This window comes from Saxophila tyrrhenica, assembly GCF_035928015.1.
Source record: "Saxophila tyrrhenica strain CCFEE 5935 chromosome Unknown scaffold_3, whole genome shotgun sequence".
Taxonomy (NCBI): domain Eukaryota; kingdom Fungi; phylum Ascomycota; class Dothideomycetes; order Mycosphaerellales; family Extremaceae; genus Saxophila; species Saxophila tyrrhenica.
In genome coordinates, this window is record NW_027041735.1 from 515,328 (window position 1) to 528,345 (window position 13,018).

The window sequence follows — 13,018 nt, forward strand, 5'->3', positions numbered from 1 at the left end:
CCACATTCGCAGAACGCCTCACGTACGCCCGAGACAATGCCGTAGAACAGTCGTTGGAACCTCACCTCGCCATGCGCTCCGATCTGCCACGTATCATGTGCACATCCGCTTTCCATGTCCGCCGTGCTCCGAGAGACCAACGCCTGAGCTGGACAGTATGCATCCGACATTGCACCTCCGGCCGAACACCCACCACGAGAATCGAGACAAGCTAACTCAGTCCTTGGCCTCCAGCGGGTCCAGCGTCGTGCCCTGAAGAATAGTAGCCCTAAACCATCACATTAGCTTCACATCCCCACCCATCGAAAAAAAATGAAAGGTCAGACTCACCACCCGATCAAACGCCAATGCTTCTCAATCCTCCTACTCAACGCCACCTTCTCCCCCACCTTCGTACACGCCGGGCTCGTCAGCTGCAACTTCGCCGCGTCCGCCTTCACCGCCACCACCTTCGCGCCCGTCGCCGTAGAGCCGATATTCACCATCAGCACTTCATTCTTCGCCAGCTTGGCGACCTTCGCTTGCTTGCCATCCGCGGTCTTGACACCGAGCAGTCGTCGGAGCAGGAAGTAGTTGACTTCGAGCTCGGTGAAGATCTCCGGTAGACGGCCCTTCAGACCCAACACGAAACCGACGAGACGGTCGGCACGGCAAAGCGTGGGGTCGATCCGGGTGCCGACGCCGATGAGGCCGCCGGGGACGGCGAACTTGAGGCTGTTGTTCTCGGCGAAGAGGGAGATGACGCGGGAGTGGATGGGACGGCATTGGATCTTGCCGTTTTCGTCTTTGCTCACGATGCCGGGACGGATTTCGATCTCGTCGCCGAGCTTCAGGATGCCGGTTAGGATGGAACCGCCGGCGACGCCACCTTGGAGTTCTTCGATTTCCGAGCCGGGCTTGTTGACGTCGAAGGAGCGGATGACGATGAGTTGGGGCGTGTCTTGGAAGTTGCGCGGCGGGACGGGAATGCTGCTGCACAGCATCTCGTTGATGGCGTCGATGTTGAACTTCAACTGGGCAGAGATGGGGATGATGGGGCTGTTGTCGGCGACGGTGCCACGGATGAATTTCTTGATGCTGTCGAAGTGTTGTAATGCAGCCTCTTCGCGCATAAGATCGACTTTGTTTTGCAGGATGATGATGTGGGAGAGCTTCATGATTTCGATAGCCGCCAAGTGCTCCGAAGTTTGAGGCTGTGGGCAAGTTTCGTTGCCTGCGATGAGTAAAAGTGCTGCGTCCATGACAGCGGCGCCTGACAACATCGTGCTCATGAGAATGTCATGGCCGGGGCAATCGACGAAGCTGCGTATACCAATCAATACCCATACTTCAACACACTTTAGAGCTCCAACTTACGAGACATGTCTCTGCAACCGATACCTCCCCTGACACCCGTCCCTCTCACACGGCGGATCGACCTCCTTGTCGCTCTTAAAACTCCGATAGCAGGTCGGTCGCGGACACTCCGGGTTATCGCACTTGTAGATCTTGGCGTTCGCATACCCCAGCTTGATAGTGATGTTCCGCTCCAGCTCGTTCTTGAACCGCACCGTCTGCACGCCCGAAATGGCCTTCACCACCGTACTCTTTCCGTGCGCCACGTGCCCGATCGTGCCGATGTTGATGGTCGCTTGTCGGCAGATGATTTCAGGCGAGAGAGGGGTCAGGCTGGCGACGTCCAGGTCTTGCGGGTCGGGTTGTTCGGGGAGGACAGGCCGTGCTGCGAGTGCTGCTGCGGCGGCGTTGCTCTTTTTGAGCGCGGATTTGGGCATGGGCGCTGGGCCGGGCTGGTGGACTTGCTCTTCTTCGTCTGCTATGGGCTGCATGCCGGGGGATTGAGGGGGCGACTCGTCGTCAGACGAGAAATCGCCGTTGGTCGCCATGATTGCGGGGGCTGTGCTGTTCTATCCGCCTCGAAACAGTTCTCGTTGTCTTGCGCGGGCTGGGGTGGTCCTATGGAGTTTGTGGTTGTCGTGGAGGAGACGCTGGTTCTTCCTTGGTCGCTGGCCGGTTCCCGTTCCTTTTAACGATGGCGAAGAATGTGCGGACCGGAGGCTTGGATGACTCGAGGCACAGGCTGGTCGGTCGTGTCACACAATGAGTCGGTGCGAGGTGTATGTATCCAACTATGACTGTCTCCGCCAAATTTCTCGAAGTCGTTTCTGCCCCACGCTCCGCCAAGACTGTCGACACCTGAGGCAAAAGCGACCAAAAGTCGACGGTATGAGATTAAGGATTCGATGGATTTAATGGGATACAAACTAATCTAGGTGTCACAACCTTGGTGACGAGCTTAACTAGACGTCTGGTATCACGATCCCAATCATTTGCAACTCTCAATTCGAGCAAAGATGCAGAAGAACAGTCATGAAGTGTTATAGATTGCATTGCCTATCCAATTGACCAGTCTAGTTACACCTCACGACGAAAGCTCATCCCACCGTCTAACGTGTTCATGTACCACTCCCATACCGCCGTCTACATCTCCCTAAATATCATCCATTAAAGCGCCGCCATCAGCCCAACCACAGCAATCACACCCGCACCCATCGCCGAGCCGGCACGCACAGCCGCGTTGGCAGTCTGGCTGGCAAACGGCGCGCCGCCGCTGGCAGTACCAGAGGGCGCGCCACCGGGTCCAGCAGCAGCGTGGGAAGCCCCAGCGCCAGTTGGGTTGGAACCGTAACCGCCAGTCGCCTTGGTCAAGAGGCCAGTGGCAGTGCCGGTAGCGTGGCCGGCGACACCGCTCATGGTTCCGTTAGAGCCGTACGGGCCGCTGCCCATGGTGTGGTGGCCGCCTGCCGACTTGGTGGGGGAGGAGTGCTTGCCGGTCGAAGTCGCGGTGGAGGTGCTGTTCTTCTTGTCGCACTTGAGGTCGTAGAGGGGTGCGCTGTTCAGGTCGGAGCCGATGACGCCGAAAGACGGGTTGGGCGTAGTGGGGATGGAGTCCTCGAGCGTGTACCACCAGACGTTGTAGTTGCCGAGGATGGCGCAGGCGACTTCTTGCCAGTAGGTCTCAGCGTTGGAGACGGACGCGACGGCCTGGCCAGAAACCTTGCCAGACACGGGCCAGCCGGTCTCCGTGATCCACACCTCCTTGCCGCCGCCAACGCCCTTGGTCTTGTCGTAGGCGTCCCAGTAGAGCTCCTTGCCGTTGTCGATGCTGTTGGCCTCGGTGTTCTCGAAGTAGGGGTAGGTGTCCATGCCGAGCCAGTCGACGGCATCGGTGACGGCGGAGTTGGAGCCGTTAACCCACGCAGTCCAGGTGTCGACGTGGCCGAGCGAGGCGCCGGAGAGGGAGGTGCCAGAGATGGCCTGGCGGGTCTGCTTGATGTAGCTCACGAGCTCGTTGGGGGTCGCGCCGTAGCCGCTGTCGTTCTCGATGCCGGTGGGCGAGACGCGGTAGAGGTCCTCGCTGCCGACGGAGATGCCCACGACGAGGTCGGTGAACTCGCTGCCGTACTGTTCGATCGCGGCGCTGAGGGCGCTGAGCTCGTTGGTCACAACCTCTTGTCCACCGCTGCACCAGATACCGAGGAGAAGGGAGGTCTTGGTGTCGATGGCAGCCTGGAAGGCAGAGGACGGCGAGTCGGTGGTTCCCGACTGGATCATGGTGTACAGACGGGCGCTCGTGAATTCACCGTCGGTGCCCTGGAGCGACTTCGCGCGCTCGAAGCGCGATTGGTAGTCCGACTGTTCCATGGGCGTAGAGCCATCGGACTGCGTCGCGCCGTAGTTGAAGCCGGTCGAGAGCGCCTGCGCCCCAGCAATGGAGGCCGCGAGGCCGAGGAAGCTCGAGTAGTGCATGGTTGTTGGAGTAGGAAATCGGTGTTTGTGATGTTATTATTGTAGGTGTCGTGGAATCCCAAGCAAGGGTGCTTTTCAAGAAAAACTAGATGTGAAGAAACCAGGTCCTAGAGAACGAGTGACAATAGGCCTGTGAGTAAGGAAGAATGAGGGTAGTGAATGGCTTGGGTAGGTCAGAGGATGAAGAAGGAAAAGCGAAGCAAACTGGAAGCGTGAATGCAGTTTCAAAGCGAACGCACGTCTCTCCCTACAAGACGCGCGCTGTTAGCTGAGTGGCTGCTGCTATTCGCACCTTCGACATTTGGATTACTGGTTGAGGCATGGTGCTTGCCATTAAGCATTTTTCAATGCGCGCCATCCGAGAAGCCACCATTCCAGTGGTGCCAGTTGCCGTTTGGGTCCGTGAAAAGGGGCGCAGAGTTTTGGTTGTTGAATTCTTGCTGACCGTCTCCCGTCACATGACTTTGGCGCTGACCATGATTCTCTCCGTTTGTCTTCGTGGATCGCTTCGCCTGTTCGTGGTCGCTCCCTCGTTTGCAACAAGATCTGTCGCAAGATTGCAAGGGATGTCCTTGGAAGTGCCAACGTGCTTTGACTGTCAGAGTGTGATCGACCTGCACGGCAAATTAAACCCCAGATCTCACCACTCCTTGGCGCGGCTCTGCGAAAAGTCTACTTCACCAATACGAAGCTCTAAATCACTCTTGAAGTCTATCATCCAACATGGATGGCTGGTCAAGTTGCGCACGCAGAGATGGGGAATAATCCAAACTACTACCGGCTGTTAAACTTGGAGAGCAAGCAGCGTGAACCCTTACTCCCGGCTTCTGAGGTGAAGCAGGCATATCGGCGTGCACTCTTGCAATACCACCCGGACAAGAACAAGACTGGCGCGAAGAAGACAGGAGTGACTGTCGACGACATAGCGCTTGCTTACAAGAACCTCTCCGACCCGGCGCTGCGAGCAGAGTACGACCGCTGGCTGCAATCTGTTGCTGAGGATGTTGACCCTGCGACTACCCCCCGGCCACGCCATACTGGGCTCGAGACGGTCGACTTGGACGATCTTGAATATGATGAGGCGTTCAGCCTATGGACTCGAGGTTGCCGCTGCGGCGATGCGAAAGGCTTCTCTGTCTCTGAATCTGAGCTCGAGCAGCAGGCCGACGAAGGCGAGATCATCGTTGGCTGCAAAGGGTGCAGCTTGTGGTTGAGGATACTGTTTGGGGTTGAGGGTTGATGTGCCAGGCAATGAGCGTTGCCGGGAATGTGGGAAGGCTGCAGTCTCTTCGATGTCCAACAATCTCGACCACTCACGAGACGTAGTCTCTTGGAGCAAAGTCGCGGACTCATTGTGGAGCGCCAACCCCGAAGACTTGCCATGGCGGTCATGTCGCTCGGTCCGTTGTACCACAACCCACATCACTCCGGCGGAATACCTAGGAAGAGGTCGCCCATCTTCTTTTGTCTTGGCAGATGTACCTGCGATGTTCTTTGTCCAACTGGCTCACAAACACCGCGGTGACTGGCCGGCGCAAACTCGCGCTGGACCTTTGCCGACGGCAGACGACCTTCCAAGGTGCACGATCGGCCGATCTACTGGCAGGGGTCTGAAGGACTTGGGCTAATGCAACCAACCGACCCGTCAAAGACCGTACGATCGCAAAAGCGTGTCAAGCGTGTTTATGTTGGAGAACACCCGCGCAGATCATTTTGATGCCGGCGGAGCCTCAATGCCGTCGTCATTGTGCTGGCGGAGCCTCATCCGCAAGTAAACGAAACAAGAGTAGGATTGGCGATTGATATAATCGCAGAGTGTCCGCATTGCTGCTTCATCTCGTCGCCACCGAGGAGGGCGTGGTACTGATGACGCGTGCGCGCTCGAGTTAGAAGAGTTATTAGTTGCACCTGGGCTAGGAAGTGCGTGAAGTGGACTTAAAGACGCGGCGTTGAAAGTTCGTAACAAAGTGTTATCAATCCAGCATGTCCCTTGATCTCTTCTTGGAGGGAGCGGCATCATAGCATTGCGCTACACCCGCAGTGGGACTTCAGGACGTCCTCCGCCTTTCCCTGTTGGCTACACGCATGCCTACGGAGGTATCGCCGTAGCTGTGTCGGAAATTTCACCTTCGACTGTGGTTCTGTATGCGGTCCTTCACGGATACCGACAAGTGAGCTTGCTTGGTATGCACAACGGTGGATGTTCCAAGTGTTCCAAGTGTTATTCGTATCGTGAATGCGGCTCTGTCTAGGGACGCTTGTGCCTAAGTGGCATCCTTGTGCAGCCTCATTATGAAGCGGAGCTGGCCCCGTCCAAGCATGATGATCCAGAGAGATTTGCATCGATCTGCCTTTCGAGGTCGAGCGTGGTGGCCGAAAGATGCGGGTACATGGGATCCGCCAGAACAAGCGCCACGCTTGGACGGCTTTTGGCAGGGTCGACAGCGGACCTGAGTCCGAAGTCCATTCGCGCCTTCCTGACGAGCATGTCATGTGCGTCTTCCGTGAAGGCTGTGGAAGTTATAAGGTATTGCCACTGCTCCCCTCCCCCTTTCCGATCTCTCTGCGACCCGCCTCACAGTCTGGAAATCCACCATGGACACCATCCCCGCCGCCGACACGGTCCAGACCTTGCCAGCAACCGAGAGCGCCGATCAGGAATACGCTCGGAAGAAGCCGAGCAAGCGCGAAAGTCTGACGAGAAACGCGTGCGCCGATTGTCGCCGTAGCAAGTGTAAGGTATCGCCGCCCACGTCGTGCTTTGAAAGTACCACGAGCAGGTGTCTCTGACCACCTCCTGCAGTGCGACGGCGAACGACCCGTCTGCGCCCGCTGCGCCAAGCGCAACACCGACTGCGTCTACGACGTGCCCGACGACGGCATCACCAAGATGCAGCTGCTCGCACAGCAACTGAAGAGCGTGGACCACCAACACCAGCCTCTGGTGAACTTGTTCGAAGCCCTTACGAGCCTCCCCAAGCCCCAAGCGGACGCGCTCCTCGTGCGAATTCGCTCCGGTGAGGAGCTCGTGGACATCACCGCGTCTCTGAAGCAGAACGCGCCATCGTAAGCTGTCAAAAAAGGCAAAATGTCGTATCACCAACCACGGGTGTTATGCGTCGACACTTGTCGTAGCTGATAGCCACAGTGCCGCCGGAGAGTCCACCACCGATCCAAGTCTGAGTGAACCACCGCTTCGTCCACCTCCGCCAGCGCGCGACTTGCGGGACTGGTTCCCGAGCGCTGAGCCGGGCGGCGCCGAGTGGAGCTCCTGGAGCCAGCGCTGTGAGAGCAGCGAACAGAAGCAGCCGCAACCCGCCGGTGTGGGGTTCGACGATGCTCGTCAGACTCCACAGGCGAACTGAGGAGGTGGGAGTGTGAGCAGGCGGTGTGTGGCTCTTCAGCGACGACTGTCGCGCTGGAGTGATGGAAGGCTCGTTTGCTTTTGCAATACTGAACCATTCTCACGTTGCTTAACGCGATGGATGAGCTGTAGTACGACACTACATGGCCATAACTGAAAGAGATCCCGGCTTGCTTGGGATGAGGCGCGCCACATGACTCCGCTTTGCATCAAGGTCATGTGCCCAACTACAATCGCCCCAATACGGTGCTGGCAGGGGTACACCCAGTGCCGCGCTGCAATCGCAAAGCCGAGCGGTGGAGGAGGTGGCGCAGAGAAGTTCAACGATAGAGAAAAGAAGCGAGGAGCGTTATTACACGGTGGAATTGCAACAGGGCATGTTGAATTCGTGCCGAAAGGAAGAGTGTTCGTACTGTGCAAGGATCTCTGCTGACATGGACGAACTTGTCAGTAGGTAGCTAGCTCGGCCTATGTACGATTCATGATAACGGGCTGATCTGCTCCTCAACCTTGTGTTGTAATGAATGGAGATCTCACTACTCGGCATAAATGTCTACCATCTGCAGCCGTCGGGCATCACAAAGCACCATTCCCCTGCGAGTGCCGACCAAAGCACACTTCCGACGCCATCAATAAGCCCAGTACATCGCGAGCGCTCTGATGCTCTTCCCAAGCCTGCGTCCAGCTCGAGGCATGCACTGTGGCACGATCAGCGTACTAGCCACACCGATACTAAGCCGCATACTCGAGAAGCCTCAGCCGGTCACTACATGGGCCACTGCCTTGCCTACGTGGGCTAGCACGATGAAATAGCTGATATGAACATGAAGCAACATGTTGCAACGCTGCCGTGGTGGTTCGAGCGTAGTCGGACATCCACGTTAACATCATGCTTTTCAGACCATGTCTCCTGGTTCTCATTAAGTTCGCGTAAGTGTTCTCTCAAATCTTCATCATCCTCGCACCACCTCCTTCCCTCCTGCTCTCCTCCACCCATCGCTGCGCAGGAATCAAAATGTCCACTCCCTTACCATACCCCACCAACTCCATCTTCTCATTCATCAGCGTCACCTCCACAATCAACCTCCCATCCTGAATCGCTTTCGCCTCCGCCCTCATCAACATCCACTTAACCCCCTCCTTCGGCAGCTGCTTCACGATCTCCAGACTCAGCGACTGCGTCGCCGTCCAGAACCGCGTCACAGTCTTATCGAGGTCATCCTGCCGGATATCGCCAGCAACAGATCTCTCCGCCCTGGCCACTACAGCCGAGTAGCTGAAATCAGAGTTCGGCGTGAAATTGTCCGCTTGCCGTAGGTAACTATCCGCGAGCGTCGGGAGGATGGCATTGGTAATGCGAGCGTTGGGATTGTTGAGCGTACACCACATATCGTGCAGCCGGGGGTTTACAGGGCCGGAGCGGGTGAAGAAGAGGTTCCAGTGGGAGAGCGGTTGGCCTTGGCTCTTCTCGCTGTAGGGGAGGTGGTAGAGGACCCAGTTGGGGTCGGTGTTTGATTCGAGCTTGGTGAGGTCTGCGGGCTGGTGAGGTGGGTTCAGGGAGAAGGCTACGTCGGCTGTTACGCCGCGGTTGGCGGTGGCGTCGACGAGGCTGATGGTGGTTAGCACATAGCTAGAAGTGAAAGAGGGTGAGGGCTATACTTGACATCTCCGGTGACGCTTGGTGAGCCCTTTTGACTGAGCACAACACGCAAGCTGGCGTTTGCTTTGCCGACTCTTAAATGCTCGACTTGCAGTTGCAATTCGCTCTTGTTGACCGGCTTGAGGTACTGGGCCTGGCAGGAGATGACTTGTTGCTCTTTGGTCTTCCCAAGAGTGGTCTTTGCATGTTCGAGTGCCGTGTATACCAGTAACGACGCCGCGAAACCCCCGTGCAAGACTGCAATCTATTAGCCGCATGCTCTTCGGGTACCCGCTGCAGTGACTTACATTCACCAAATCGCTGGTCTTGTCCAATCTTAGCTGTGTATGCGTTGGGTCTTTGACGTTCGATCTTCAAGGCGTTCTGGATGATGCTGTTCTCGGACATTGTCGACGGCTTAGATGCTCTCTGGATATTGTCACCACTATCACAACCAATCGAGTAGAATTAATAGATACGAACATTCGAAGGAATAACAAGACATGTTGTTAAGAAGTCCGGAGTGATCTAGCTCTGAGGGGTCGAAGGTTGCATCGAGGAGAACGCCTCCACAACGCCATTTCGCCGAGGCTTGCTGGCTGTGTACATGGTTTGTCCGCCTCACTTGGACATGGAAAACATCATCGGTCTGAGAACTAGATCCAACTATCCAGTGAAGCGTGAACCAGCCGCTACGTTCCATTGATGGGCTCCAAACTCCATCACAAGATCATGATCACAAGAGTATCAAGCAAGCTGAACCTCGACAGCCCAGGACGGTTGACAAAGGGGGATTGAGCATTGTCGGTGGCCTCTGGCGCTACTGATATCGAGATATAGCTAAAACATCGCACATTAGGTACGATCGAGCCCGGGAGTGCCTGGACCATGAACATGTGCTAGGCCTTATTGTAGTGCTGTGTAAAGTCATACATCACCGCTTTAACGCCCTACACGACACATTAGCACAACTGAACAAGTAGGGCACTGAGGTAGGAAGTCGACGCACCTGCTGCATCTCGTTCGCAAACTCCTTGTCCGTCTGTGCGCGCTTCACATTCTTGATGAAGTCGTCGTTCTCCTCGATCGCCTTGGGATCCCACAAACGCCTCAGGTTTCCGCTTGAGATCGGGTCAATGATATCGAGGTACTTCTGACGCCTAATCTCGGAGTACTTGTCCAGGATGCTATCGTCCGCTTGGCCGGAGTATATGCCATAAAGACAGTCGTATAGGCCTCCTACGTCTGCGAAGCCGCCTGTGAGACCCATGCCGCCACTACATCAGTGTCGTCAGCAGTCGTACAATTGAAGATCGGCCTTTGCAGACTCACAATGGGTTGCACAGGTGGGCAGCATCCGCTGCCAGTAGAACTCGTCCTACCCGCAGATGCTCCGCCAGACGTTGATGAATCTTGTACGGGCTAAAGTTGATGAGCTTATAATCCGACGGCTCTGGCTTTCCCGGTACGAAGGCCTTGTACTTCTCTGCGTTCCATTAGTACTTGTACAGCCTCCGCAGTGGTGAGGTCCTACCTGGCTGTCGCGCTCGCATCTCATCGTACGATAACCCGCCGTCCTCGCCGTATGTAACCCTGGTCAGACCGTCGTTGCTGATTTGTGCGATCATAGGGAAGTGGTCGCGGCTGACCATGAAGTTTGAGCTCGTCCAATCTGGCGGGACATGGTTCTTGAGATCCGGCAGATAGACATTGGTGGCGACGATCTGCTCGTCCCAAGTCCTTCCTGGAAAGTTGGAGCCAAATAATTCTCGCCGTATCTTGCTACCACCGCCGTCACAGCCCACAAGATAGGTGGCGCTTAGCCTCTGGTTACTATTCGGCGTTTCGACATATACCCAAGCTTGAGTGTCATCTTGGCCAAGCGCCGTGACTGTGTGCGACCATAGTATTTCCGCAGTGGGCTGCTTGTCTAGGTGAGATCCTATCAAGGGTAGCAGCTCGTCCAGTGGAAGAGAAATGTTTTTCATGTCTTCGGGCGCATCGTCCGTTCTGATCTGAGCCACGAGGGAGTGGTCGATCTGTCTCCAAGACACACCATCGGCGAAGAAGCTTGGGCAAAGGAATCAGCGCTCGCCGGGTTTTGGAGCTCCTTCTTACTGGACGCCATCGAGGACCTACGATTTTGCCTTGACATCGTCGAGAATGCCCGCCCGTTTGAACTCATATGTCGCCGGGTAACTGTAGAAGCTTGCTCGCGGCTGCTTGTCGTACTCGCTGCTCCTCTCAATTACCTTCACGTTGATGCCCTTCCTTGCCAGCAGTAACGCCAGTAGTAATCCAGATGGCCCAGCCCCGACAATCAAGACCTGGGAGGGTTAGTTGACAGTAGGTCAGACTGATGGACATGAGCACGTACACTGAAGTCTTCTTGCTTAGCCATACTTGCACTCTCTTCCCACTCTGTGACTATCTCTGAAGTATGAAATGTTTCAACAATGGAAGTACCTACGAACGGAAGGGAGATACTTCGAGGGGATACAGACGAGATGGAAGCTCGATAGCATATCCTTCAGCATCTAGAAAGGCAAGCCACGCCCATCTCTCCCGCACAAGATGGAGTCTTGAGCGTGACACGGCAGATGTGAGGAAGATCTGGGTGAGGATCGCGCCTGTTCGCGTGCAGAATTGCCGGTGTGGGGTCAGGGGTGTGGAGGGTTGCCGGCGAAGGTAAAGGCACGAGCATGTGATGAAACCTTACATCTTTATCCTCAAACGAAGACACAGGTAGCATCGCCATCACGGTCCCCGATTATGGCATCTGATCGGATCCCACAGCAGATGAAAGCTCAGGTGTTGACTGAATACAGTCAACCATATACTTTAAAAGATCTATCAGTTCCTGAGCTTGCGTCCGACAATGACATCCTCATTAAGGTTGATGCAGCAGGAGTAAGAGACATCGAAGTAGCCATAATGGTAGACGCTGATCAGTCACAACAGTATTGCCACACCGATGCCGTCCTTGCGGCTGGACAGATGAAAGTACGCTCAAGTATCCAACCCAATATCGACTCTCATGCTGACATTGATGAAGCCAAACCCTCCGAAGTTCCCGCATGTTGGTAGCCACGAGTTTGCAGGTACGGTTGTTAAGACCTCATCGTCATCAGACAAGACGTGCCCGGTGGGGACCCGTGTTGGTGTTCCAGGCAGAGGTTACCACATCTGCGGAACCTGCTTCGAGTGCAAGGACCCCAACAACGACTATGCCGGATACTCGAACTTCTGCGGTAAAGGCTTGAGCAACGGATTGAGTAAGGACGGCGGCTTTGCCGAGTATGCTGTCGTTGATGCCCGACAAGTGGCGCTGTTACCGGATGCAATGAGTGCTGCCAACGCCGCCCCTTTGATGTGTGCGGGAGTGACGATATACCGGGCTTTGAAGAGATGCCGGTTATCTGCAGGCCAGCGAGTAGGTATCATGGGATGCGGAGGTGGCTTGGGGCATCTAGGACTGCAGTTCGCCGAAGCGATGGGCCTCAAAACTACTGGTGTAGATGCGGCAGATGGTCCTCTGAAGCTTGCCAACTCTTTGAGCTTGAAGAATGTAAGAGTGGTAGACGCTCGCTCGACAAAGGTAAGTCAGACTTTCGAGAAGCTTTCTCTCACGCTCGCAGCCCAGTCGGTATTCTGGGACATCTGCTGATCCTTCTACCAAATGCTTAGGCAGACGCCCTAGTCAAGGAGATTGGCGAACAGGACGGCGTAGAAGATCGGCCAAATATGGGCCTCGACGCAGTGATCATTCTTCCCGAGAGTCAAGCCAGCTTTGAGTACGGCTGCTCCATCCTGAAGAACCATGGCTTGTGTGTGGTAGTCAGCTTCCCGGAGGGTGGATTCAACGTTTCGGCAAGGGTAAGTCAATCGGGACCACTGCAGGAGACATTTGCTGATAAATCTTCCCCTTTAACAGGACCTCGTATTCAGAGACATATCTGTCGTAGGTAAGTGCACCGCTCAAGGTCCTCTCTGATCGAAGACAACCCTGACCACATCACGCCTCCAGGGACTCTGTTGGGCACCAACTCCGACCTTCAAGAAATGGTGTCTTTTGCATCGAAACACAACATCAAGGCAATCAGCAAGACTTACAGCCTCGCAAAACTCAACGAACTGGTGGACGAATACAACAAAGGTGAGGGCGGCAAGCTCGTTGTTGATATGGCACTATAGCACCGTGATAGCCA

At 55.6% G+C, this 13,018-nt stretch overlaps 7 protein-coding genes across 7 annotated transcripts; 3 read left to right on the plus strand and 4 right to left on the minus strand.

Annotated features, from left to right (window-relative positions):
• Nucleotides 1–216: 216 nt before the first annotated feature.
• GCD11 (eukaryotic translation initiation factor 2 subunit gamma) lies at nucleotides 217–1,883 on the minus strand (the record flags this gene model as incomplete). Its single annotated transcript, XM_064799368.1, has 3 exons — nucleotides 217–268; nucleotides 331–1,302; nucleotides 1,357–1,883. 3 exons carry the CDS (start codon nucleotides 1,881–1,883, stop codon nucleotides 217–219), a joined length of 1,551 nt encoding a protein of 516 aa, XP_064662123.1.
• Nucleotides 1,884–2,502: 619 nt separating this feature from the next.
• LTR77_002110 (uncharacterized protein) lies at nucleotides 2,503–3,807 on the minus strand (the record flags this gene model as incomplete). The annotated part of the gene is made up of 1 exon (XM_064799369.1): nucleotides 2,503–3,807. One exon carries the CDS (start codon nucleotides 3,805–3,807, stop codon nucleotides 2,503–2,505), a length of 1,305 nt encoding a protein of 434 aa, XP_064662124.1.
• Nucleotides 3,808–4,534: 727 nt separating this feature from the next.
• DPH4 (Diphthamide biosynthesis protein 4) lies at nucleotides 4,535–5,047 on the plus strand (the record flags this gene model as incomplete). The annotated part of the gene is made up of 1 exon (XM_064799370.1): nucleotides 4,535–5,047. One exon carries the CDS (start codon nucleotides 4,535–4,537, stop codon nucleotides 5,045–5,047), a length of 513 nt encoding a protein of 170 aa, XP_064662125.1.
• A 1,355-nt stretch (nucleotides 5,048–6,402) lies between these two features.
• On the plus strand, nucleotides 6,403–7,172 carry LTR77_002112 (uncharacterized protein; the record flags this gene model as incomplete). The annotated part of the gene is made up of 3 exons (XM_064799371.1): nucleotides 6,403–6,546; nucleotides 6,611–6,873; nucleotides 6,956–7,172. 3 exons carry the CDS (start codon nucleotides 6,403–6,405, stop codon nucleotides 7,170–7,172), a joined length of 624 nt encoding a protein of 207 aa, XP_064662126.1.
• Nucleotides 7,173–8,113: 941 nt separating this feature from the next.
• Nucleotides 8,114–9,218, minus strand: LTR77_002113 (uncharacterized protein; the record flags this gene model as incomplete). The annotated part of the gene is made up of 3 exons (XM_064799372.1): nucleotides 8,114–8,780; nucleotides 8,831–9,068; nucleotides 9,119–9,218. 3 exons carry the CDS (start codon nucleotides 9,216–9,218, stop codon nucleotides 8,114–8,116), a joined length of 1,005 nt encoding a protein of 334 aa, XP_064662127.1.
• Nucleotides 9,219–9,709: 491 nt separating this feature from the next.
• LTR77_002114 (uncharacterized protein) lies at nucleotides 9,710–11,211 on the minus strand (the record flags this gene model as incomplete). The annotated part of the gene is made up of 6 exons (XM_064799373.1): nucleotides 9,710–9,760; nucleotides 9,820–10,087; nucleotides 10,143–10,296; nucleotides 10,345–10,880; nucleotides 10,950–11,137; nucleotides 11,188–11,211. The coding sequence occupies 6 exons, from the start codon at nucleotides 11,209–11,211 to the stop codon at nucleotides 9,710–9,712; spliced, it is 1,221 nt and encodes a 406-aa protein (XP_064662128.1).
• Nucleotides 11,212–11,582: 371 nt separating this feature from the next.
• LTR77_002115 (uncharacterized protein) lies at nucleotides 11,583–13,004 on the plus strand (the record flags this gene model as incomplete). Its single annotated transcript, XM_064799374.1, has 5 exons — nucleotides 11,583–11,813; nucleotides 11,866–12,408; nucleotides 12,498–12,686; nucleotides 12,745–12,775; nucleotides 12,838–13,004. The coding sequence occupies 5 exons, from the start codon at nucleotides 11,583–11,585 to the stop codon at nucleotides 13,002–13,004; spliced, it is 1,161 nt and encodes a 386-aa protein (XP_064662129.1).
• Between the last annotated feature and the right edge of the window lie 14 nt (nucleotides 13,005–13,018).